The sequence below is a fragment of the Podarcis bocagei genome, assembly GCF_964188305.1.
Source record: "Podarcis bocagei genome assembly, chromosome: 2".
Lineage (NCBI taxonomy): Eukaryota > Metazoa > Chordata > Lepidosauria > Squamata > Lacertidae > Podarcis > Podarcis bocagei.
In genome coordinates, this window is record NC_138126.1 from 42,172,247 (window position 1) to 42,197,224 (window position 24,978).

Sequence of the window (24,978 nt, forward strand, 5' to 3'; positions counted from 1 at the left end):
ATATTTGACACGGGAGTTTGCGGATTGCTGGGACCTGGAGGAAGACGATTTCAAAATCACAACTGCCTTTAGACTCGGCAAAAAGCAAGATAGAAAGACACCAAGAGATTGTTTGATCACACTCAGATCTAAGGAGGAAAGAGATAAAATTTTAGGACTACACTTTGGAAAAGCCCTCCAAATTGGAAATTCAGCTGTACAGATCTTTAAAGACATACCAAAATATATCTTGGACTTAAGAAATTTCTACAAGGATTTGGTGCTTTTGTTAAAGAAAAATCAGATCCGCTTCAGGTGGGAATTCCCACAAGGACTGTCATTCGACTACAAGGCAAAGAAAGTGAAAATAAAGACAATTCAAGATAAAGACAAATTTCTGGCAAGATATCAGGAGGACCTACAGAAGGGGACTGTGGACGTACTTGCAGAACAGAGGAGAGCACTGGATATCCTGAATCTCTCGTTTGGACAAAAACCACCACCGTCAGAAGAAGAGCAACAACTTGGAGCTGTTGGAGGAGCCTTAAGAAAATAACAAGATGGCTCTGCAATTCCTTAGTTGGAATTGTAATGGACTGAATGGGCCTTTGAAGAGAAGACAAGTATTTCATATTTTGAACAGAGAACAATTGGATTTGATATGTTTACAAGAAACTCACATAACTAGAGCCCACAGGAGACTACTCACAAATAAAAGGTTAGGACAAGAATTCATCTCATCAGACAAAGTTAAGAAGAGAGGAGTGGTAATATATGTGAAGGAGAAATGGGCTCCAAAAATGATATTTAAAGATGAACAAGGGAGATATCTGGCTGTGGAGATACAAGTACAAGGAGAAAAACTTTTAGTTGTTGGAATTTATGCACCAAATGAAGGCAAATCTGACTTCTTTAAGGGACTTCATGAAACTTTGATGGACTATCTGGATTATAATATGATAATCATGGGAGACATGAATGGCGTGGTCTCCACTAATATGGACAAGGCACAAAGACTAACAGTCACTAAAGAAGGGAGACTCCCTAAGACTTTTTTTGAAATGACAGAAAACATGGACTTGATAGACATTTGGAGAACAAGGAACCCTCTGGAGAGAGAGGGAACCTTCTTCTCCCAAGCAATGATGACCTGGACCAGAATTGACCAAATCTGGGTTACTAGTGGATTGGCTCCAAAGATTAAGAAAGTGGAAATCTGCCCAAAAACTTGCTCCGACCATAACGCCGTGAAGATGGAGATGAAACTCACAATAACCGGTCAATTTAGATGGAGAATGAATGACACCCTCTTTCGAGATAAGGAGATTCTCACGAAGGCCCAAAAGACCTTAAAAGACTATTTTGAAATAAATTTGAGGACTGACGTGGAGAAAAGAGTGATCTGGGACGCAAGTAAAGCTGTTATGAGAGGATTTTTGATTCAACAAAATTCAATAAAGAGGAAAAAACAAAATGAGAAAAAAGAGAAGATCTTGGAAATGATAAAGGAAGGAGAGAGGAAACTAAGAACAAAACCAAAGTCTCAGGACATTTTAAGAGAGATTAAGTTATATCAAACTCAATATATGGAATTGATGAACCAAGAGATTGAATGGAAGATAAAGCAAATGAAACAAAAGACTTTTGAATCAGCAAATAAATGCGGTAAACTTTTGGCATGGCAATTGAAGAAAAGGCAGAAACTAAATACAGTTACAAGCCTAGAGGTCGATGGAAAGAGCATATCTAAACCTAATGAAATTAGAAATTGCTTTTTAAGTTATTTCAAAAAACTTTATACCCAAGGCCCGCAAAATGAAGAAGATATAGACAAATTCCTTGGAAGATATGGATTACAAAATATCTCTCAGCAAAGTAAGATGGACTTGAACCAGAGAATCTCAGAACAAGAGATAGAGGCTGCCATTCAGAATATGCAATTGGGCAAATCTCCGGGACCAGATGGACTGACTTCTAGATACTACAAATCGTTGAAGGAATGGTTGATTCAACCATTAAGAGAAGTTTGTAATGAGATCCTTGAAGGAAAAAGGGCACCTGAATCGTGGAAAGAGGCATATATCTCACTCATACCAAAGTCAGAGACTGAAAAGACCCAACTCAAGAACTACCGCCCGATATCACTCCTTAATGTGGATTACAAAATTTTTGCAGACATTTTGGCAAAAAGATTTAAAAGAGTTTTGATGGAGAAGATTCATAAAGACCAAGCAGGCTTTCTCCCTAAAAGACACCTAGCAGACAATGTAAGGAATGTAATAGACATTTTGGAAAAGCTGGAGGTGAATATAAACACTAAAGCAGTATTGATCTTTGTGGACGCGGAGAAAGCCTTTGATAATATCTCTTGGAGTTTTATGAGGAAGAATCTTCATGGGATGGGGGTAGGCCAGGGTTTTGAGAATGGTATGGCTGCAATATATTCCGAACAAAAAGCTAAGCTGATTGTAAATAATGTTGTGACTGAGGAACTTAAGATAGAAAAAGGAACTCGGCAGGGGTGCCCAATTTCCCCATTACTTTTCATTTCGGTTCTGGAGGTGTTGCTGAATATGATAAGAAATGACCAGCAGGTCAAAGGTGTGCAGGTCGGAGCTAAACATTACAAGTTAAGAGCGTATGCAGATGACCTAGTATTGACTTTGCAAGAGCCAAACACTAGTACGAAAAGGGTTTTAGAAATAATTCAACAATTTGGCCAGGTGGCTGGATTTAAGTTGAATAAGCAAAAAACTAAAGTCTTAGGGAAAAACCTAACAGATATGGAAAAGGAGAAATTTCAGGAGGAAACAGGTTTGACAGTGGTTAAGAAAGTCAAATACCTAGGGGTTTATTTAACACCTAAGAATGTTAATTTGTATAAGGACAATTATGAAAAATGTTGGTCAGAGATTAAAAAAGATCTAGAAATATGGTCAAATCTGAAATTGTCAATGTTAGGCCGAATTGCAGTAATTAAAATGAATGTATTGCCTAGAATGTTATTTTTGTTTCAGACCTTGCAGATTCTTGACAAGATGGAATGTTTTAAGAGGTGGCACAAAGACATTTCGAAATTTGTCTGGCAGGGCAAAAAGCCCCGAATTAAATTCAAAATACTGACTGACGCTAAAGAAAGAGGGGGTTTTGCCCTGCCGGACCTAAAATTGTACTATGAGGCAGCAGCGTTTTGCTGGCTGAAAGAATGGATGCTCCTCGAGAACACGGACATCTTGGATCTGGAAGGCTTCAATAATGCTTTTGGTTGGCATGCATATCTTTGGTATGACAAGGTTAACAGTACCTTTAAAAATCACATTGTTAGAAAAGCATTAATTAATGTTTGGATAAGATACAAAGATTTATTGGAAAATAAAACCCCTAGATGGGTGTCACCAGTGGAGGCTAAAGCAGTGAAGAAACTCAATATGGAGGTCGGATGGCCGAAGTATTGGGAAATTTTAGAACAGGATGGAGATAAGTTTAAATTACAAAGTCAGGAGAAATTGAAGCACAAAGTAGAAAATTGGTTTCAATATCGCCAAATAATGGAATTCTTTAAACAGGATAGGAAAATCGGTTTCCAAGTGGAGAAATCAAAACTAGAGACCGAATTGCTAGAACCTAATACTAAGAATTTATCTAGAATGTATAACTTGCTGTTGAAATGGAACACACAGGATGAAACAGTTAAATCTGCCATGATTAAGTGGGCGCAGGATGTTGGACACAACATTATGTCAGATGACTGGGAATGGTTATGGAACACCGGTATCAAATTTACGGCATGTAATGCCTTAAAGGAAAACATTATGAAAATGGTATACAGGTGGTACATGACCCCAGTCAAGCTGGCAAAAATCTACCATTTGCCCGATAATAAATGTTGGAAATGTAAAGAGACTGAAGGTACTTTTTATCACCTTTGGTGGACATGCCCGAAGATAAAGGCCTTCTGGGAAATGATCTATAATGAAATGAAAAAGGTACTTAAATGTACATTTTCTAAAAAACCAGAGGCCTTTCTCTTGGGCATTGTCGGCCAATTGGTGACAAAGAAAGATAGAAATTTCTTTATGTATGCCACAACAGCAGCAAGAATACTCATCGCAAAGTATTGGAAGACACAAGATTTACCTACTCTGGAAGAATGGCAGATGAAAGTGATGGACTATATGACACTGGCTGAGATGACAGGCAGAATCCGTGACCAACGCAAAGAGATGGTGGAAGAAGAATGGAAAAAATTTAAAAGCTACCTTAAGGACTACTATAAACTCAACGAATGTTAAAATGTTGTGGTTGCTAGAAATAACAGGGTACAGGGATGTAAGGTTAGATAATAAAGGAGGACTAAGACGACAGAGATTAGAAAGTAACAACTGGGAGTTGCTAGTTCAAATATGGACACTGGGATGCAGAGAGGGGGGGTATGGGGAAGTCCAAGAAAAGAGGTTTATGAAAATATCTTTGAAATTATTTTGTATGTTTGTTTTGTTTTTTGTTTGTTTGTTTTTCTTAAAAATGCTGTAAAACCAATAAAAATTTATTAAAAAAAAAAAAAAGAGAAGAGGTCCTGGAAACAGTGGCCATCACCCTAGTCTCTCACTCTAGACTTGCTGTTGATGGGCACAAATCAAGGTGGATGCTACTTCCTCAGGCTGTCCACAGCTGAGTTTCCCAGGGGGTCCCTTCCAGTCAAAGCTCTTTCTTCACCCTCTGTCTTCTCCTCCTCCAGCTTTTCCAGACATGACACGGGAGATCTAGGGTCAGGCTCTCCTACATTTCATATACAGTGTTAATTGCAGCCACAGGGGGAAGGCGGAGTCAGATGAAGATACTGGATGAGGATGCTTATCAGCGCTCCTATACCTGTTTCTCAATTAACACACACATCGCACATAGCAATTTAGGGACAGTGGCTTAATTAGGAAAATGCACAGAGAAAGGGTCCAGCCTGTCTCTTGCATTCACACAGCTTCTATTAATACTGGGTGATTATATCTGCGCCTCTGTATCTGGCATACTGTGAACTCCTGCAACTCAGGATGCCACATTTTCCTGTCACATCCTGTTGCCAGCTCTTGCCCAAGCCTGCTGCTCAAGGCTCAAGGCTTCAGCTGCAAATAGTCTGTGCGCCAGGGCCCTGATGGAGGAAACGCTGCTCAGTGCTGAAGGTGAGACATGGGAGGCCCTCAACTGCAAATGGACAGCCTCAGCATGACGGCAGCCTGCCTCACAGAAAGGGAGCTGGGGAGGGAGGGCAGGAGAGTTGTAACAACACTCGGTGAGAGATCAGTGCAACGACTCTTTAATAACCTTCTCATAAAAATAAAACGTTTGCACCGAAGGGAGAATTCCGTAAGTTTGCACTTAAATGCAAACTGAACCAAATCTCTCCCCCACCCAATTCCTATGTGTGACCAGCATGAGTATAATTCTTTCTGACTCCAGGAGGTGACAAAATAAGTTGTACTAAGGCAGGGGGAGGTGTGTCTCTTGTGCTTCTTTTAGCTAATCTGGGCAAAAGGACTCCTATTGGGAATTTCCCCCGACCTTCTGTAGTTCCATTTCACGGCAGTGGGGTGCAGTGAGGCCAAGACATGCTTCCTAATACAGCTGCCAGTTTTCACCCCACTATGAGAAGGTAAGAACCTCTTTCAAAGTCCCAAACTCACTTTACTGAAAATGTGAAGCAGCCATTGAGGGGTGTAAAGAGATTTAATCTGGCAAAGCTTTTAGCATTCCTTCCTAACACTCTATACAGAAACAGAATGAAATTAGAAAGCAAGCAATATGCACAGGGGCCTAAATAAATCCCTCAGGTAGCCTGGGAACACTTGTAGAAGAATAACTAAAACCAGGATGCTATGCTTACAGGACAGCAGCTTATCTCCAGGATAATGATTGTGTTTAAATGTTCTCACTGTAGTCAATATCAGAAACTCTGATGGCTTCCACTGAGCCATAGTACATTCTCAGTTCACACTGGGGGTTAGGATGAACTTGAACCAGTCTGAATCTTCTCCCAAGACTTTCGGGGAAATGTCACACTCCCTTGCATTTCACCTGCATTGCACAGAAGAATTCTGAAATGCTGCTCCTTATTTTCCTTGCTGGAAACATGCTGAAACCAGCATGTGCAGTGTAGTTCAAATAACCCAGCTGCTATTGACAAGTAGGGCAGTAGCCTGACTAACATTATTTTTTACAGCTCCTTTGGTCTCTGGCTATTAGCACCATGCCTAGCACTTCACACTTCAGTGCCGCAAAGAGGGGAGAAAAGAAGTAGGAAAAGGTATTTTTAAAAATACCCATTTAAGAAAAGTTTTTTAAAAAAGTGAAAGCTAATATTATTATAAATAGGAATTTAGAAGAGCTGATATTACACTCAGTTTTTCAAGAATTAACTTTCTGGTGGACCCCTGGAGGTTAGTGAAGTGGGCCCTATAAAAAGTTGTGCTACCCCCTCAGTGTGGATTCTACAGTACATCATCATATTCTGATGTACCATGAAGCTATTGAACTATCTTTGCTCTCTTGGATAAAAGACAGCTAAACACACACAGAGACAGCTAAGCACACAATGGTTGGATGACCCCAGAAACTGCCAAATTATAAATGGCTGGGTTTCCATATAGGTTGCTAACCTGATGGTTCATGTTGTGGCATATAGTAACAACCACTTGCAGCAAGTGTGAAAAAGAATTACTAACAATTAGATTGTCCATTTCTGAATTGTGTAGAAGCTTCACATCCAAACCACTCCATTTGAAACGGCTGCTTCACCTGTTACAACACTGTAAAAACATTTCTCTGAGAGTGACATAAACACAAGCCCAGGTTGCACTGCGAATTAAACAGAGAGGAAGCATACATGGCTACCCTCTTTGCACCCAGGCCTCAACTTTATACCACCACTTGCACAAAGCAAAGAACTTGATCTCAGTGTGTTTTTTAAGTACTCAGTGGATTTTAGCATTTTTCAAGGTCACAACCTTGAAGTTAAAATTTAGGTGCGCTATTCCTGTGGACATTGCTCCCACAGTATAATATGCTGGCTTTGGCTTTTGCCATTTGCTGCTATATCAACAGTGGGACAAATGGCTATGCATTACAGGATGCAAGTAAGTTTTTTCTCTAAGTGTGTTTAACCAAGATGGGAGTTATCTCCTGACCTCTGCATTGCGCAATATATGTCCTAAAGCATTGTCTCTTAGTATGCCTAATGATAGATATTATTGCCCATAAAGTGCCAATCTTGTTCAAAGGTTTAGCTACAGTTAGTTAACTGGACTTGGGAAGCACACTTTATATATTAAAAAAACAATAACAGGTACTTATAACATCTTCAGCAAATATTTTTAACCTAGATTTTCTACTGTTCCCCGGGGCTTCCTCATAGTACTTTTCTTCTAGCTGCTGGTTTTCCTCACTTTACACTTTTCATATGTTACACAGAAGGAGGGAATGAAGAGTAATTCAAACTTCTTTTTTCTTCTTCTGTAGACCATACAATGCACCCTCTGGATATATTTACTGTTGGAATATATCTTAAAGGGGCCAGGGAAATTTAAGGCTGCTGCTTTCTTTCCAGGTATTAAGAACATTACCTATAGGCTGTTCCAGTAAGAATAACTCAATCATTATCACTGAGGGGCACTTAGGCTGCTTTTCAGTTAAAACTAACAAGCATTTTGGAACTTGTTTTCTACCAGGCTCAGGGATCATTTCAGACTATAAAAGCACACACACACACACACACACACACACACACACACACACACACACTTGTGCATAACTATACAGATCCACAGAGAGAGAAATGAATAACTCACCCTTTGTTTGTGCCTTGTCGAGAGGAAAATAAATCCTTTATAAAGTGCAAGCTTTGGCAAACTACAATGTGCATAACTTGGCTGTACTATCAAGTGAGGTTTGAGTGAAGGCATGCCATCTAAACTGGCTATATTTTTAGGTTTTTATTTTTAGCATTTTCTGAATGTGGGCCACTTTTCTTATTGTTATGGTCTCCTTCTGAGTGAGACAAGCTAATCATCTCAATACTTTTGATTATTAGGTCGTTTTACTGTGGAAAAACTCAGAAAGGCTACTGTCCCACTCATGTCACAGATTTCACGTCATAATGCAGAGCACACTGCACCCTCCTGAAATACATGCTTAGGGGGAATGCAATAAAGATCGGGTGAAGTATGTTAGGATATTTCCGTTCCACCTTAAAAGGGAGCAGGCTGTGAGTCACAGAGTCTGCGTATTTCCTGTTCACAGGATGTTTATGTTTCTATTGCTTTCGTTTCTCTCTCTGTGTCTGGAGACACTGATGCAGGCAGTCATGTCTTTCTTTGTTCTGATCAACGCTGAATAAAACTTGTAAATAATGCTCTCCTGAGTGCAACTTTTGGCTGTGCATTATCTGCTGATAAAGAGTGTGCATCGGCTCTAGAATGTTCCGGAGCTCATGTCGCTAATTGCTGATACTGCGTGTCTACGGGAGGTCAATGGATCGTCCGGCAGCCAGCTTGGGGGCCATGATGGACTTTATCTCCCTGGCAGTATCCCAACGAAGTACACTTCTCTTACAAAGCAAGCAACATTTTAATTCATGTCCTCATTCTACATAACTAAAATAGTTTTGCTTTTCATCTTTTAATTTTCATCTGTTGTTATAATTGTTCTCTCTGTTTTGTATAAATTTAATAATAATAACAACAACAACAACAACAACAACAATAACAATAATAAACTTTACAAAATAAGAAAGGCAAGCAAGAGACAAGAAGTAAGAAGCACAAAGAAAATAGGGTTGGTTCACATATAACACAGTTTGGTGTTCAGAGGTTGGGGCTCCAATGCTACCCCCTTCACTTTTTTTCCCTCTTGTGAAACAAAGGTTGGATTAAGAAGATTGCTGGTCAAAGTTCATACACGTTGGAAGTTTAATAAATCAATTTAAAGGAAAAAAAAGTTCAAAAAATCTGCTTTATCTCGCACCCACACTTTCCCACCCCATATTTGTGCTTCTGGTGGGTGTGGCTGTCAATTTCTACCACAGTTTAAAATAGTGACAGAACAGCCTAACCACATACTTCCTCATCTGAGGCATAGCAATATCTAATTAAAAGTGTTTGCCTTACAGCCAGGCTAGGAGTAGACTAAACTCCCCACATCAAGAAATGCTCTTTCAGCCACATGAGCTTCCGTCTTGAGCTATTTTCAAAGCCACAAACCAAATGTCAAGTTTTCAAGTCAATGTGGGATTTGCCTATAAATTTAGCTTTAAAGAGCTACCAGAAGGGGGGGAAATGTGGGGCATTTAGTTGCACATCTGCTCTGATCCCTTTAGGTCTCTTGAACCTTTAAATATTTACAGATGAACACTGTGAGGGTCATTTTGAGCTTAATTCAACTCAACACTCTTTTTCTTCCCTACACTGTATGGGACCAAACTGGCAATATATGCTGATACACTTATTCTCCCAAGTGGACCTGATCCCTGCTGAAAGCAACAGGGACTTGCATTCAGCACCAAGTTTAAACAGCACTTAACAGACCAGCTGCAATCAAGAGGCTTTACCAGTCCCATGGCTGATATCATATGATACTGGGTGACTGGCAGGTGGGTCTGGCCAACCAAAAACAGCCTTATGGACCAAATTGGTCAGTCTGGTCTAATTTGGCCTGTAGGCCAGAAGTTCCTTGCCATTTGCTTACAGTAACCAAACTGCCGCCGTGTGAAAGATGACCCTTCCCAAGTAAAGTAGTCATGTGAATCAACTCCCAACTTTAAAAGCGGGGGGGGGGGGGGGGACCAGATATCCTAAAGAGCAACTGCAACCTTTGCCTCCCATCCCAAAATTACTTCTTGCTTTTTGTGTACATAACAAGGCAAAGGCAAAGGAAAAGGACCCCTGGATAGTTAAGTCCAGTAAAACTTGACTACAAGGTGCATCTCGCTTTAGGCCGAAGGAGTCGGTGTCTGTCCGCAGACAGCTTTCTGGGTCAAGTGGCCAGCATGAGTAAACGGCTTCAGGCACAACAGAACACCATGACAGAAACCAGAGTGCATGGAAACACCATTTACCTTCCTGCCGCAGCAGTACCTATTTATCTACTTGCACTGGTGTGTTTTCAAACTGCCAGGTTGGCAGGAGCTGGGACAGAGCAAAGGGTGCTCATTCCGTTATGGGTATTCGAACTGCCGACCTTCTGATCGGCAAGCTCAAGAAGCTCAGTGGTTTTGACCACAGCGCCACCTGCATAACAAGGGCAGAGCATGGTTAACGCTTTTTAGCGATAGTCAGTCTAAAACAGGGATGGCTTACCTGTGGCCTTCCTGATGTTGCTGGACTCTAATTTCCATCAGCTCCTACCAGCACGACTAAGCAAAATGTAGTCCAGCAACATCTGAAGGGCCAAAGGTTAGTCATCCCTGGTTTAAAAGAACGCTGAAAATTACACAAGCCTCTGCCACATTCAAGCCTTTGCCATTTTGCTATTTGAAGCTAGGAGTCTGATAACCAAAGAGACAGAGGAGCTTTGCCCAGTACTTCCTGCTGACAGGAAGTATTTCTCATCTTTGTTTCACGTACAAAGGTGGGGGGGGGGGAGTAACCTCCACAGAAGCTACAGAGGAAGTGAGTGGTTCAAGTGCTTAAAATTACCAGTGGCATTGCAAAATAGCCTCCAAAGCTGGAAGCGGCAGAGAAGAGTGGAATGTAAAAGCTGTGCATTCAAACTGCACTGAATCTTTTGAGAGAAACTAATTTCCCGTGATGGAAGAGGTTTATTCCTTTTTTATTGCCAGGCTGTTGACTGAACAACCCTTAAGCTAGGGAACGGAGAACAATTCCCTGTGCGACAAGCACACAGAGTGCAATGAGACTGAGTGTTTTGGGGGGGGGTAGGCTCGATTAATTTCATTGTACACAGGTTGTACATTGACAATAAAGGTATTATTATTAATTATTATTATTATTATTATTATTATTATTATTATTATTATTATTATTATTATTCCAAAGCAAAGGCACCCACCTTCAGTTCAGAAGGCAGAACAGTTAATGGTAGGTGGAGTCAGGGATAACAGTAAGTACAGTGGTACCTCCGTTTACAAACTTAATTCGTTCTGGAGGTCCGTTCTTAAGCTGAAACCATTCTTATCCTGAGATGCGCTTTCGCTAACGGGGCCTCCAGAGTGTGATTTCCGTTCGCATCCTGGGGCAAAGTTCGCAACCAGGAGCAGCTACTTCCATGTTAGCAAAGCTCGTAACCTGAAGCATTTGTAACCAGAAGCGTTCGTAACCAGAGGTACCACTGTACAGCTAAAAGTGCAAAACAAAACTTCACTATGATACTAATAAGTTTATCTTGCTTTCTCTTTATTCAAAGTTCCCTTTTTCAGGAACAAGGGCTCTCAACTATTTTTCAAACCAGCAATTTTAAAGCTTCCGTGCTTTTTAATTCAGTCAACTTGGTCCAAGAGATTATTGTGCTTAAGAGCCATCACAGTCTTAGTAGTAGTTTATAATTATGATTGAGCTGTCAGATTATTGCTTCACTATGAATTCTAGTACCACAAGTCCAGCACCTCATATAGTAGCGCTCAAGCATGGCCTTGGCACAAATACAGATTTTTCTAGCTAAAAGCTAGCAGGGCACATTAGCAAGTGAATATCTCTTCTTGCCATCATTTTCTTTTTTTAAATGGCAGTTTTCAAAATACAGCAGTTCCTGCATTTGTGTTTATAACTCACTGCTAAACCAAAGGAAAACTGCTTCATGAAAAACTCAAATTGAGAAAACAGGCTTTCACAAAAAATCTACTCCAGTCACTTGGTTTTCTCTCTAAAACTTCCTACCACCATTCCATCCCCTATCAATCAATTCGCTCCAATACATATTTACTGTAACATATGTATGCTACTCAATGAAACAAAAGTAAAACATCAAACCATTAAAAAATAAAAATCCAACATAAATGCAGCAAAGCTCACCTAAAATTAAGAACACCTTTTTTTTTACTCTTATAGACCAAAATTACATAAGCTATTAAAAGGCCTGGGTGAACAGAAACATCTTTACCTGGTGTCAAAAAGACCACAACACTGTTAAATATTCAACTCTGGGAAGGATATTCCGTAAACATGATGCCACTACTGGAAAGGCCCTTCCCCTGGTAGTTGTCCACCAAACTTCATTTGGCAGAGATACCTAAAGTACGGCCTCCAAAGAGGATCTTATGGTTCAGGTAGGTACATATGGGAGGAAGGTGGTCTTTCAGGAAGTCTGGTCCCAAGCCATTTAGGGCTTTAAAAATTAAAAATAGCATTTTGAATTGGGCCTGGAAACAGACACAATAAGCAGCCAGAGAAGAATCAGGCTCCCTATAGGCTTCTCTAGAGTCACTATTATACCTATCCAAATCAATTGTGTTAAAAGTGTGCTTTTGATCATGAAGCGCTTTTTCGGCAGGGATGGGGAACCTGCGACCTTAGAAAGGATGTTGCACTCCAGCTACCATTTACCCAGTGCAGATGGTCAATGCCACACACATACACACACCCTTTGCTACACAGGGAAAATTCTATTCCCCATGCAATAAAAACTCTTGATGTCCTCCAAAATTGTTTACCAAAAATATCTGACTGACCCAAAACAGCACTCAGGGCCTTCTGGCAGTTTCCTCACTGCAAGAAGTGAAGTTACAGGGAACCAGGCAGACGGCCTTCTCAGTAGTGGCGCCCACCCTGTGGAACGCCCTCCCATCAGATGTCAAAGAAATACAGTGGTGCCCCGCAAGACGAATGCCTCGCAAGACGGAAAACTCGCTAGACGAAAGAGTTTTCCGTTTTGGAGGTGCTTCGCAAAATGAATTTCCTATGGGCTTGCTTCGCAAGACGACAATGTCTTGCGAGTTCCTGCTGGTTTTTTTTCCCTTTCCCCCCCTTTTTCTAAGCCGCTAAGCCGCTTATCAGCTGATCCGATCAGCAGATAAGCCACTAAAAGCCACTAATAGCGCTAATCCGCTAATCCGTCAATGGGCTTGCTTCGCAAGACGAAAAAACCACTAGACGAAGAGAATCACAGAACGGATTCTTTTCGTCTTGCGAGGCACCACTGTAAGCAACTATCTGACTTTTAGAAGACATCTGAAGGCAGCCCTGTTTAGGGAAGCTTTTAACATTTGGTGAATCATTGTATTTTAATATTCTGCTGGAAGCCACCCAGAGTAGCTGGGGAAACCCAGCCAGATTGGTGGGATATAAATAAATAAATTATTATTATTATTATTATTATTATTATTATTATTATTATTATTAGGTAGTATAGTTAATGCAGCTATTCTTAGTATTCAACAATTGCTTACAAGTGATATTACACACTGCAAAAGTAAACTTACTACTTTAAAATCAAGCTCTGAGTAACTGGGACAACATGAAAGTGGGTGTAAATAAACACTGCATTAAGACGCACATTCAGCTTTCTCATTTAAGATGCTTACTTAACTGAGCTCCCATTCTACACTGGCAGCCCTGTTATTGATATTTAAGAGGCTCTTTAATCTTTAATCCTAAAAAAGAAGTGTTAATAACTATGAGCCAGCATCATACACATGTTAATGGGAAGCATCTTTAATAATCCAAAGGTAACCTAATCTTCTGTAGCCTTTTTGCATTCTAACATTTGTTCCAAAGGGCCTGAATGTACAATGAAAGTAGAAGTATAAAGTGCTTTCTGCGTAGAAATTAAACTATAATGGCCACATTTGAATGCAACTCTAAGCCAAAGTGTACAGTTTGATTAAAGCACAATCTGCATAGTGGCATGTTGTTGACATTCTCAAAGAATGATAATAGGTTAGTGAGATAAGATGTACTCTTTTCCCAGAAAAGAGGGTAGGCTAACTGGTATGTAATTTCCAGGATCCTCCCTGGATCCCTTAAGTTATTTATTTTTAATGGTGTTTTCTTGGCCATTTTTCAGTCCTCAGGTATGGAGGCTGATACTGGGGATAAGTTACATATTTTTGTTAGAAGATCAGAAGTTTCACATTAGCGTTCTTTAAAAACTCTGGGGTGGATGCCATCTGGACCTGGTTATTTGTCAGTTTTTATTTTGACAATAAGGCCTAGGACTTCACATTGTGTTATCACTACTTAGCTCAGTTCCTTAGACTCCATTCTGGCTAAGGGTTACGTGAAAATGTGCTGTGTATTCAAGTGTATGAGCTACCCCCCCAAAAAAAATTGAATTAAATTAAAGAAATGCAATTACCAGTATCAGTTGCTTTAGCCTAGGATGTATCTTGTGAAGACTTAATATCCTAATACTGTATCAAATTCCTTACTTTTTAAATCTCATCTCAAAGTTGCATGATCAATCGGAGGTCTAGAACCAAGACGAGACTCAGAAACCTGATGCGGCACACTTCTTTGGGGGCATAAAACATTGAATCAATATGGTCAAGTTCTGGGCAAAGAAAATCCCAATTTAGCAATTAACTCACTAGATAGGCATGGGGAGAAAGTAAATCATTCATTTTGCAAAAGTGGAAGTAAAAACAGTATTTCATAAGAAACAACGGGATAGAAATTGTGGCTAACATTGTGTGTACACCCTTTCTCAAACCAGCAGTGGGAACACACCAGATGCAGAGTAAATGGGAGTTTGTACACAGCCTTAGTCTTGCTTCTCATAATCTAGAGATGTCTAGGATTGAAACAAACTTTCTGCATAGAAAACATGTGCTCCTCTGCTGACCTATGGTCCTTCCCTTAATTTAGTGAGCAGAGGTTAAAATGAGGACTGCCCAAGTGTAAATAATTCCTGTTTGACTCAGGAAATCCAATATTATTCCTTGTTTATTGGACACTATGGAATTCAAAACTTGATGTTACAAGTCCTGGAAGATGTCTAACTGAGGGAATGAGTCTACTCCATTTATATTGGGATATTCTGAACTCTGCCCTATAAGGCTCTTCTGAAGCACACTATACATGTATGAAAGTCTGTTCAAACAAACAGCTCTTCTCTTGGGGAACTTGAAATTAGGACACACGTATACAGCTCATGCATCCTTAATAACACTTTGTTTTCTCAGGCAAGAAGAATATATAATTAGGCAAATTTAGTTGTACTGAATCAAAGATGTTTTGGTTTAAGTCCCCTAAAGGGATTTCCTGGAGTGAGGAATAAAAACCATCTGCTGACTCCAATGGAAGTATCAGAAAGGAAATATACTGGAGGGGAATGACATAAAAACAGCCAGAGCTAAACTGGCATTCGGCAGCTCTCCAGGAAACCAGAGATTCAACTCCATGAAAATAAAAACGTCGTACATAAAAATGTAGGAAACCTGGGGTGCAAATCAATCTCAAAGGCTCTCGGAGGCTCTTTGGGTGGGTGGTTCCCTGTCTAGGAGACAGGTAAGTTACCTGTTCTGGATGGGTTGCACACCCTCTGAAGGAGCAGAACTACAAAGCCCTGAACAACTCAAGTCCAGGATACCTTAGGGACTGCCTGAATCCTTACATCCCAGTTGGATAAATGAGATCATCGGCAGAAGCATTATTGGTTTTTCCCCAAGTTGGCAAGGCTCATTTGACAGCAACAAGAATCTAAGCCTTTAGTATCATTGGCCTAGCACTATAGAAAACCCTGCCAATAGAGATTCGGCAGGCGCTTCTGTTTCAGCCTTTAAACACCTGCTGAAAACTCTTCTATTCCTCCAGGTTTATACGGGCAATTAAGAATACGTCTTTCAATAAGCTGATCTCTGGTTTTAATTTTTTATATAGTTTTTATTGCATGATTTTATGCATGACTCATAGTTTTTATGAATAGAGGTGCAGGTGGTGACCATTTTAGCATGTCCAATTGATGCGCAATTGCCGACACGCAGAACGTGGACATAATGGGGAGGGGCGCACTTATGCGTGCTCTGTTGACGCACACAGGGCCAGGAACGGTACCCCTGTGCGAAATGGTCACCGCCTGTATATATTTTAATAAATAAGTAAATGAATGAATAAAATAAGCTAAGCCTTTTACAGAAGGAGTGGGGTTACAAATTGCTCAAAACATTTTGTTCAATAAACTCTCACACGCTCCATCCAACATGTCTACCAAAATATCTCAAAATCTTCATAAGACTTCAAAATCCTACAACAGGTTTCTCTTTTAATTCTAGCATAGAACAATAAATATGATTTAAAGGATTAATTAAATTACATTACCTTCCAGATGCACTTACTTGACATTTAAACCAAAACTAAGGCTTCGTACACAGACCACTGTTATTTACATGGCCATTACAGCAAACAGAAGTCAATTTATATCCCACTAGCAAGAAGAAATGCCTTACTGCAAGACAGATTTCCCAGCATAAAACTGTAGAAACCTTATTTCTTGCATCATTGGACAGAACAAGTGCATGAATACATATGGTCAGCCTTATCTTGAGCCATTCCCAGTATCTAATGTGCTTACAAGGCTCTTTTGAAGTAGAATGAATAAGTGTAAAGTACATGAAAACCCAGAGATTCCTAGTGTCTAAGCCTATAAGATAAACTAGATTTATCTTATTTTATTCTACACATTGTATGAATTCTTATGCAGATGCCTCTGTAAGGGTCAGCCACCAACATATGAGCCTCTGAGTTGAAATACCTGTTTTTAGGCATAACAGGTGCCATCTCTCTCTCTAGCCTTCCTTAAAGGAGTGGGTTTTTTTCTGGTGGTACTCAAATCTCAAAACTGGTACACTGCGATATCTTGGCTTCTAAAGCGAGCATGTGGGGAGAGTGTGCTTTTTCTCTCATGCCCACAGCAGTTGGCCCCTCAGCACTGCCAGCCCCAGAGGCGGTGCTTCCTCCTCATCCTCATCCTGTGGAGGCACAGAGGCAGGAAGCTACCGGGCTGCCATTTCACCTGCCACTGAGCCAGCTCCAAGGCCAGTGGAAGGTGGGCAGCAGGCGAGCTGGGTCCATGGCGGTGGCCAGGCAGCACCAAGAGGACATAGTCTTCCTCAAAGCCCTTGCGGATGGTGCAGAGGTGGAAAGCCACATCTCATAGCAGCAGCGTCCAGCTCCAGGCACTCATCCCGCACCAAGCCCAGCCCGCAGCATGACCCGCCTAGCAGTAGCCACAGCCAGTGGGCCGAGAAGCAGGGGTGGAGGAAGGGGGGTGGTGGGGGCGGGTCGCCCTGGGTGTCACCACTGAGGGGGCTGACAAAATGCCAGACAGTACTCACCGTGGGGCCTGCAGCTCACCAGAGCCACACATCTCTCCTGGGAGTGACGCGGTGGTTGGGCACCCGCAGGCTCCGCGCTACCCCAAACGGTCCGCCCACCACCTTCCCCTCAGCTGTAGGGTGGCTGAGTAGGAGGAGGCAGGCAGACTCCTTGGAGGCCCCACGGAGCGTCCTGCCCTGGGTTGTCCCACCCCCACAGGCAGCTGGCCCCACCCTCTGCCGCTGCCAAGAAGGGTATGTCATAATGAGTACCGACACCTTTTTTTCTACAAAAAAGGCACTGCATAAAATAATCTAATTGATCATGAATGGCCAGAGAAAAGATTCCCACTTTCTCTTTCAGCTCCCAACCGAGTAGCTCTTCTTGTACCTCTTTAGGCTACAGCGTCACTAGTTTTTGCTTCTGCCTGGCTACAGTCATACCTGATCAAATTTCAAATTCCAGTTCAAGCCCTTGACTGGTCTTCTCCCTATAGAATTATTCCAATACACTTCATCTTGTATTCAGAGAAATAAATAGCATCTACCGCTGAGATCCCTACGTTGTGCACTCATTGCATGTCCAAGTTCAGCCCAGTTCTAACACACCAGTAGTTCAAAAACCCAGCTACAAGGAGATATGGTATGATAAACACGGTGAGAGTCTCTACATCCACTCACATGTCCTACAGAAGATCAAAGTCCTGGGATGTATAAATGTACTGAGCTAGACACAAGTAATTATTCAAAAATATTGATTCAAATGTTGCAATGCTGTATCCTGGTTCTGTGAGTAATGGGTAGCGAACAATGTTAAATCAACAATGCAACACCGCAGAAGCAAGGCAATTCCACAGCACTGACATGCTCAGAGACACAAACAGGGTGTCAGGTGCAGCTGCCAGCTTGGGAAGAGAGCTGAGTAGCTGCGCATTAACGAAAGAGAGAGAAATAACTCACAAACTCACATCAATCAGGTCTGAGACATCATGGATGTAGTATTTACTGACTGCTGCATTTGTTGCTGCCAGGTTCAGCAGATAATCGTTCCTAGCTTTAGTGCACTTCAGCTTATTTTCTGAGTATTTCGCTTGCCTCTGAAAAACATCAAAATGGTACACACATTTTTAAAAAGGTGAATAGGCCATCCCAATTCTTGCATTTGCATACCAAATTTTAAGCTCTTATAACATAAAAGCAGCTCTGATGACTAAAGGCTCCTCTAGTCCAACACCCTGTTTTTCACAAGCAGGACATAAGCATGGTAGCACTCTCCCACTTACGTTTTCCAGCAACTGATGATCAGAGGCATACCACCTCCACTGGTGGAGGTAGTATCTAGCCATCATGACTTGTAACCACTGATGGTCTTATTCCTCCATGAAATCTGTGATAAGGAGCACCGCACAGCATTGCTGTGTTTATGTAAAAAAACTTATGGTATTAGAGAGAAATGCAGCAGATTTATCTAGCTGCAGCAATTTCTTCCAGACATACCCAGCACAGCAAGTGCATTCTATTTCAGTGAACACCCTACATCCACCAGTAACAGCTTGCATGCTTGGAGAACGGTTTCGCATCAATCACATCAGTTACTGGGGAGGATAAACTATTTCACATTCATATGGTAGCCTAGTCAATGATGTCAGACTTTTTAATGAAGAAGTATGATACAGATCTAATATTCACTGCTGCCCCACTATATATATTGCTTTCCCTGCATCCTTGCTGAAGATTAATTCAGGCATTCCAAGTGCATCCTTCTGTGCAAGATGACCTCATGGAGAGTGAATTAGTGTTGGATGGAATTTGCTCCATCAAATCTTCAAATCACACCCAGTAATGAGTGAAAGAAGTTGCACTTGAAGAGCAGTCTACATGCGTTGAAGCTAAGCAGGTTTGGATCAAGTCAGTGCCTGGATGGAAGATTGCCTGGGAACCACCTCTATACTTCCTTGAGTTCCATGATGGAGAAGAGATAAGAGATACCGTATTTTTCGTCCTATAGGGTGCACCGGCCCATAGGACGCATCTCGTTTTTTTTGGGGGGGGGATGAATTTAAAAAAATTATTTCCCCCCCCAGCCGCGGCTGCAGCCCCAAGCCTTGCGGACACCCGCCCGAAGCACAGGGAGCCTTTCTAACCATAGGGAAGGTCCCTCCAAGAGGAGAAGCAGCAACAAATATATCTGTGCATTTGCCAGTGGAAGGAAAGCAAGGGTGAAGGAAGGCAGTCCAATTAAAAACCACATAATCCTTCAAACCAACATCTCTGAAAGCATCTGTTATAAATCTATTTCAAATCTGAGCTTCTTCAAATCAGCAGTCAAGTGCATTCTATGGTATTTATTGTTCATTGGCACCAGAGTCAATTTAGGAGCAGAATGAATTAGCAGGTATAATTTAACACGACAGTTGGAGTGCTACCCTCTGGCTCTCCCTTCCCTTCCAAACCTGATTGCCTTGAGATTCAGCCAGTCTCAGCCACTCCCACATAGCACTTTTCAGAGCTATTTTCTCATTTAAAAACTCTCAGTTTCACTTCCTGTTTGTATGTAGATTTTCCTCAGGCCCATTTTTAATTCAGTCATCAGATTCAGGTTCACTGCCCAGACAAGCAATACTGGATTAAAGGGCAGGCTACTATTATGCATAATACTTTGCGGCAGACACACAGCTCTAGCTCTGTTCATTATAGCAAACTGTCCTTTCCAACTGCAGGGCCCAAACATGGGAAAACTGAGGATGGATAAAATTTTCCAGGGGCTTGGAGATCCAGGGGCAGCCTAGCCTGGATTGAAAACCCATTATCATTAGAGAAATAGTGAGGCTAAATTGTAGATTAATTTATTTAGAAAGCCCCCCCATCATCGCATGTGGATGATATGCAGATATGTAATTTCATTTCCCTCTATTTCCAGAGTCTGCAACCAGAGTTTGAAGCATGGTTGCAAACTCTGTTTACAACGAACCATGGCTGCCTCTGAAAGGCGAAGGGAGAGACATTCTGCACATGAGGGGCACAGTACACAAGACTGTGGCACATTTCTAATATCCTAATTTCCATGGTTAGGACATCAGGAACAGTACCCTTGCACTAGGCCTTAGAACTAAGGTTAATTCAGCTGTACAGTCAGAAATAATTCTGGTTATTTTCAGAGTGTTACTTCCGTTACACTTCCCACATTTGTCTAACAAGCATGTTACTGTGAATGGGTGCTGATTCCTGACTGTTTAATATTCCAGTTATGACTATAGCAATAGGAACTATCCTGTAAAAACAGTGCAACGTTCCACAGAGCACTAAACACACACATGAGCTGACTGCCACCTAGTACTGCATGCCCCTTCCATCTATTCAGATAAGCAATACTGTAGCAGACTAGATTTCCTGCTAGGTTCCTTCGCTCTGCAGTCAACCAAGCCTCTTGGAGCCAGAACACGACTGTCTCTGTTGGATCCAGGAGACACTGCCTGAGCAGCTATTGTAGGACTTTTCCAATTCCTGCCCTTTTTGTACTGGATGTCTGGGTCTCTTTTGTTTTGTTTGCTTTCTGAGCCATCACTCTGGAGGCCTTCCCTCCCTCCAGCTGCCCTTTTCAACTCTCCTAGTATTGGGCAATTGAATGGTTGAACACATTAAACCCTGCTGATGTAACACACCCCTCTCCTTGGAAGTGCTCCACAATGTGCCTCCAGGCTCTGCTTCTTGCGGGGAAACTGCCTGCTTGTCTGCCAAAGACAGGCTTCTTCAACCTCGGCCCTCCAGATGTTTTTGGCCTACAACTCCCATGATCCCTAGCTAACAGGGCCAGTGGTCAGGGATGATGGGAATTGTAGTCTCAAAACATCAGGAGGGCCAAGGTTGAGGAAGCCTGGCCTAAGAGCTCTAGCTACCTGCTGTATTTGGGGCATTTCTCCACAGCTAACAAGCAATAAAGAGAAAAGGCTTTCTGCATGCCCATCCCAAGCAGTTTGTCAGTGAAATTGCATGCAAACATTATCGCAAACAGGAGGCATTCCAAGCAGTTCAAATTCATTCAAAGAAATATTTCAGTAACAGAAGCGGCCAATGATCACCAGCCATAAACCCTGGACTTGGGAAGCACTCTCAGTAGATGTGTGCTCATCAGTTGACATGACACTGGCGACTGCATGGTTGGCATTGGCATCCTTCTGCCCAACCACATGGAGAACCCTTCACTCACCTTTTCCTTCATCTTCTCAATCTTCTTGACAGAGCTGCGGCGCTGGGGCCTATCTTCATGCCGCAACAGGTTCACGCTGATGTCCCCTGCTTTGTTGAACTGTTTCTCTTCTTGCTTCTCGGCTTCCTTCAGTTTGCTTTCGGCACTGATGCTTTCAGCGTGGTACATATGGTATGTTTTCATCACCTGAAAGGTGAGGAAGTTCAGCGAGTCAGCTTATAACAAAAACAATGAATTCAGTGGTTGCAAAGGTTGGTACCTTTAAAGCACACCCAAAGCACTTTCCCCTGCATCAAAAAAACTGGGGCACTTTAGTTTGTTAAGGGTTGCTGGGATTTGTAACTCTGTGAACACTAAACTACAGTGTCCAGAATTCTTTGGAAAAAATGAATGTGCTTTAAAGGCACAGAGTGTGTACGTAGCTCAAGACTCCCCCAGCTAATCATTCACTTCTCTTCTAATAGGCAACGTATTTTACATTGTGTTTCATCCTCATAACAACTCTATGGTGCACCACCAGGATTCTCATTTGACCGGAGGGATTATGAGGCTGAGAGACTGTGACTTGTCAAAGGCCATACAATCACTTCATACATTACATCAAATAGATTTTAAGCCAGAATGTGATGAACATGTGTTTACAGATATGCATCTTATAGACTAGTTAGAGCACTGTGGGTGGCTGCAGCTCTTAGGTGTCAAATTCAGGTTTGCTTCAGCCTAGGGTGTGCAATCGCTCAAGGCTATGGAAGAAGAGGAATTCTGAACCCATCTACTCCAGACCATAACCATCATATAGGCCACAGAGGACGAAAAGGGGATTTCATGCTAGAAAGCTGAAAACCTGTAGTGGGGTGGGGTTGAGAGGTATCTGGATCCATTTACTTTTAGAGAACCCTTTCACTTATTCTGCATTAGGTGACAATAATATAGATTGTCTGCAAGGTACTTTATAGAATCTTGTTCATCCCCCCAAAAAAATCCTACAAGAAAGGCTACATCATATTGGATTGGATAAGATCAAAGAATCTAAAATTTAATCCAGACAAGATGGAACTGGGTGTTTTGCTGATTTGGAGCAGGTATACAGTCAGCTTTGGATAGGCTTGGAAGATTCAGAACTGACAAAAATAAATCCTTCACACAGCGCACAGTTAAACTATGGAATTTGCTTCCATAGTTGGCAGTGATAGCTATCAACTTGGATGGCTTTTAAAGGTTAGACAAATTCATGAAGGATAAGGCAATCAATGGCTACTAGTTATGCTGTCTGTGTTCTACCTCCACTGTCAAGAGGTAGTATACCTCTGAATACCAACTGGGTAAGGGGTAAGTATTGTTGCCCTCAGGTCATTTCTGCTGGTTTTCCATAGGAATCTGACTGGCCACTGTGAGAACAGGACCCTGGATTAGATGGGCCATTGCTCTGATTCAACATGCTCGTCTACTATTCTTATGGCTTGTGCTCTGCTGTTAAATGTCAGGCTCACAGTTTGGTGGGTGAGAGAAAACTCAGGGTGGGATTCATCTCAAGAATCCATGTCCCCTGAAATTGCCTCTGGGGGGGGATCAAGAGAACCCCTTGGAATAGCATGGAGGGAGAATAGGGGGGTCGTTCCCTTTAGAAAACTGAAATGCTAGCACTAATGGAATGCTCAACTTAGTACAATGTTGGAGTGCCAGCGAAAGATTTTTCACATGTTCAGACCCAGAAACCTCCCCCCAAAATAAATTCACATATGACTCAAAATTTTGGTTTGGTTTTTGGCAGAATTTAGGCCACAACTTTATTGATTACAGAAAGTGACTGGTTGCATAGGCTCTGGTTCGACTAGCTGCCTGCCATGCAGGTAGCGCTGACCCAGAGTTCCAGCATAGGTCAGCCAAAGGTGAACACCTGGATAAGCGGAAAGCCGGGAACGGGCTAAGTCCGCCACCCAAATGTCCCCCTGGATTCAGGCACGGGCACAATCCCCTCTCAGGGATTGACCAAACCACTGAGTCCCTGGATTCCTTTAACGCAATACCCTTCACATAGGGATGGCGAGAGTGTTCCCCCATCCCTATCACCTGAACCAGAGCCTATCCGCAACTTTACAAGTTGTGACAATTTGCTATGCGGCAGGCACAACCCAAATGGCAACAGCCAATCAGCCAAGTGGGGAAAACTCCTGCCTTGCCCCTGTCCCAACGACAGACGACACACTACGGCATAGCAAGGTCAAGCGAATAGCCCTAAAAGGAGGGAGAGGTGGGCGGGTGTTCCGAATGCACGCACCAAAAGAGGAAGCTCTGGGTCATGTGCATGGGCATAAATAGGTCCCTCGAACCGTTTGGACTGCGTCCCATTGGCCAGATTGTACCCAGCTTCGAGGGACCTACCAATCGGGTGTTGTGGCTGACCAATCGTACCCACCCACAACACAGGGTGTCGGTTTGCCAGGTCTCACCACAATACATGCCCTCTTTAATGGAGGACCCAATTTCCTGAAAAAGTAAGATCTAATCTGAGTCATTCATGTCCTAGTCACATTCAGATTAAATTACTGTAACACACTCTACATGGGGTTGCCCTGTAAGACAAGACACTTCAGTTGGTTAAAAAAAAGAAAGAAAGTGTTAACTGGGACTTGCAGGTTGGATCACAAAACTCTAATGTTATGTCATCTTCACTGGCTCCCCGCCAGGCTCAATTCAAAGTGCTAGTTTTAACTTTTAAAAGCATCTAAGGGAGGCACACCTGGCGCCATCACTATCTGTCTTTAGGTGACAGGTGTGCCTTTGCCTCTTAAATTTCTGCTTATCTTTCAGTGGGGTAGGTTTCTGTTAATATATAGTATGTATTATAGGTTATTTTTAATGTTTATTTTTGTAAGTCGCTTTGATTTCCATTTTTTTAAAAAGCAGCTAATAAATAGGAGGAGGTGGTGGTGGTGAAAGAAAGAAGTCCTGACCAGATACCTAAAGAACTGTCTCCTCCCTGCCAAACCTACAAGATAAAAATGGCAAATTCTAAGCTTCTGATCTATGTCTTCAATCTGTCAAAATTATGGAGGGCAGGTATAAGACACAGGGCCTCACTGAAGACTAAAAACAACCTCCCAAAACAGAAGGTCTGTCTGCTTCCATTCCTAGCTACTATCCAGCTCTTCTTGCAGGGGTTGTTTTTTTTTGGGGGGGGGTGATGCTTCTTAATAATCTGCTGGGGCTATTTTTTAAAAGTATTTTTAAATAGTCTTCCATGTAGTTTCTTTCTAAGCTGCTGCGGCTGTTTTTCAGGATTGCAGAGGCACATATTTGCCTAGAGCACACCTTGTTATGTAACTGTCCCTTCAAATGTCAGATAGAATCCAATCAGAGTCCTAAAGGACTTGGGCTGAATGTGACTTAGCTGGCATTTGCTGTCTGCTATGACATTTCTTTTTTTGCTTTAGAGTTAGTCACTAGATCCTGTTACTGCATTGATTAGCAAAGTATGCATGCACACATATATATATATATATATATATATATATATATATATATATATATATCTGTGTCA

The 24,978-nt window shown here is 41.9% G+C and overlaps 1 protein-coding gene across 3 annotated transcripts in view; it reads right to left on the reverse strand.

Moving 5' to 3' along the window:
* Positions 1 to 24,978, reverse strand: part of SRGAP3 (SLIT-ROBO Rho GTPase activating protein 3) — a 200,795-nt gene that overhangs the window by 56,252 nt on the left and 119,565 nt on the right. For all 3 annotated transcript variants that reach the window (XR_014005099.1, XM_081183997.1, XM_081183996.1), the window contains exons 5-6: positions 21,438 to 21,623; positions 18,199 to 18,327 (exon numbers count right to left, since the gene is read on the reverse strand). Coding sequence is in view for 2 of the 3 variants with exons in the window: in XM_081183997.1 (XP_081040123.1) it covers positions 18,199 to 18,327; positions 21,438 to 21,623 (315 nt within the window). In the remaining variant the exon portion in view is untranslated. The remainder of the gene's footprint in view (positions 1 to 18,198; positions 18,328 to 21,437; positions 21,624 to 24,978) is intronic.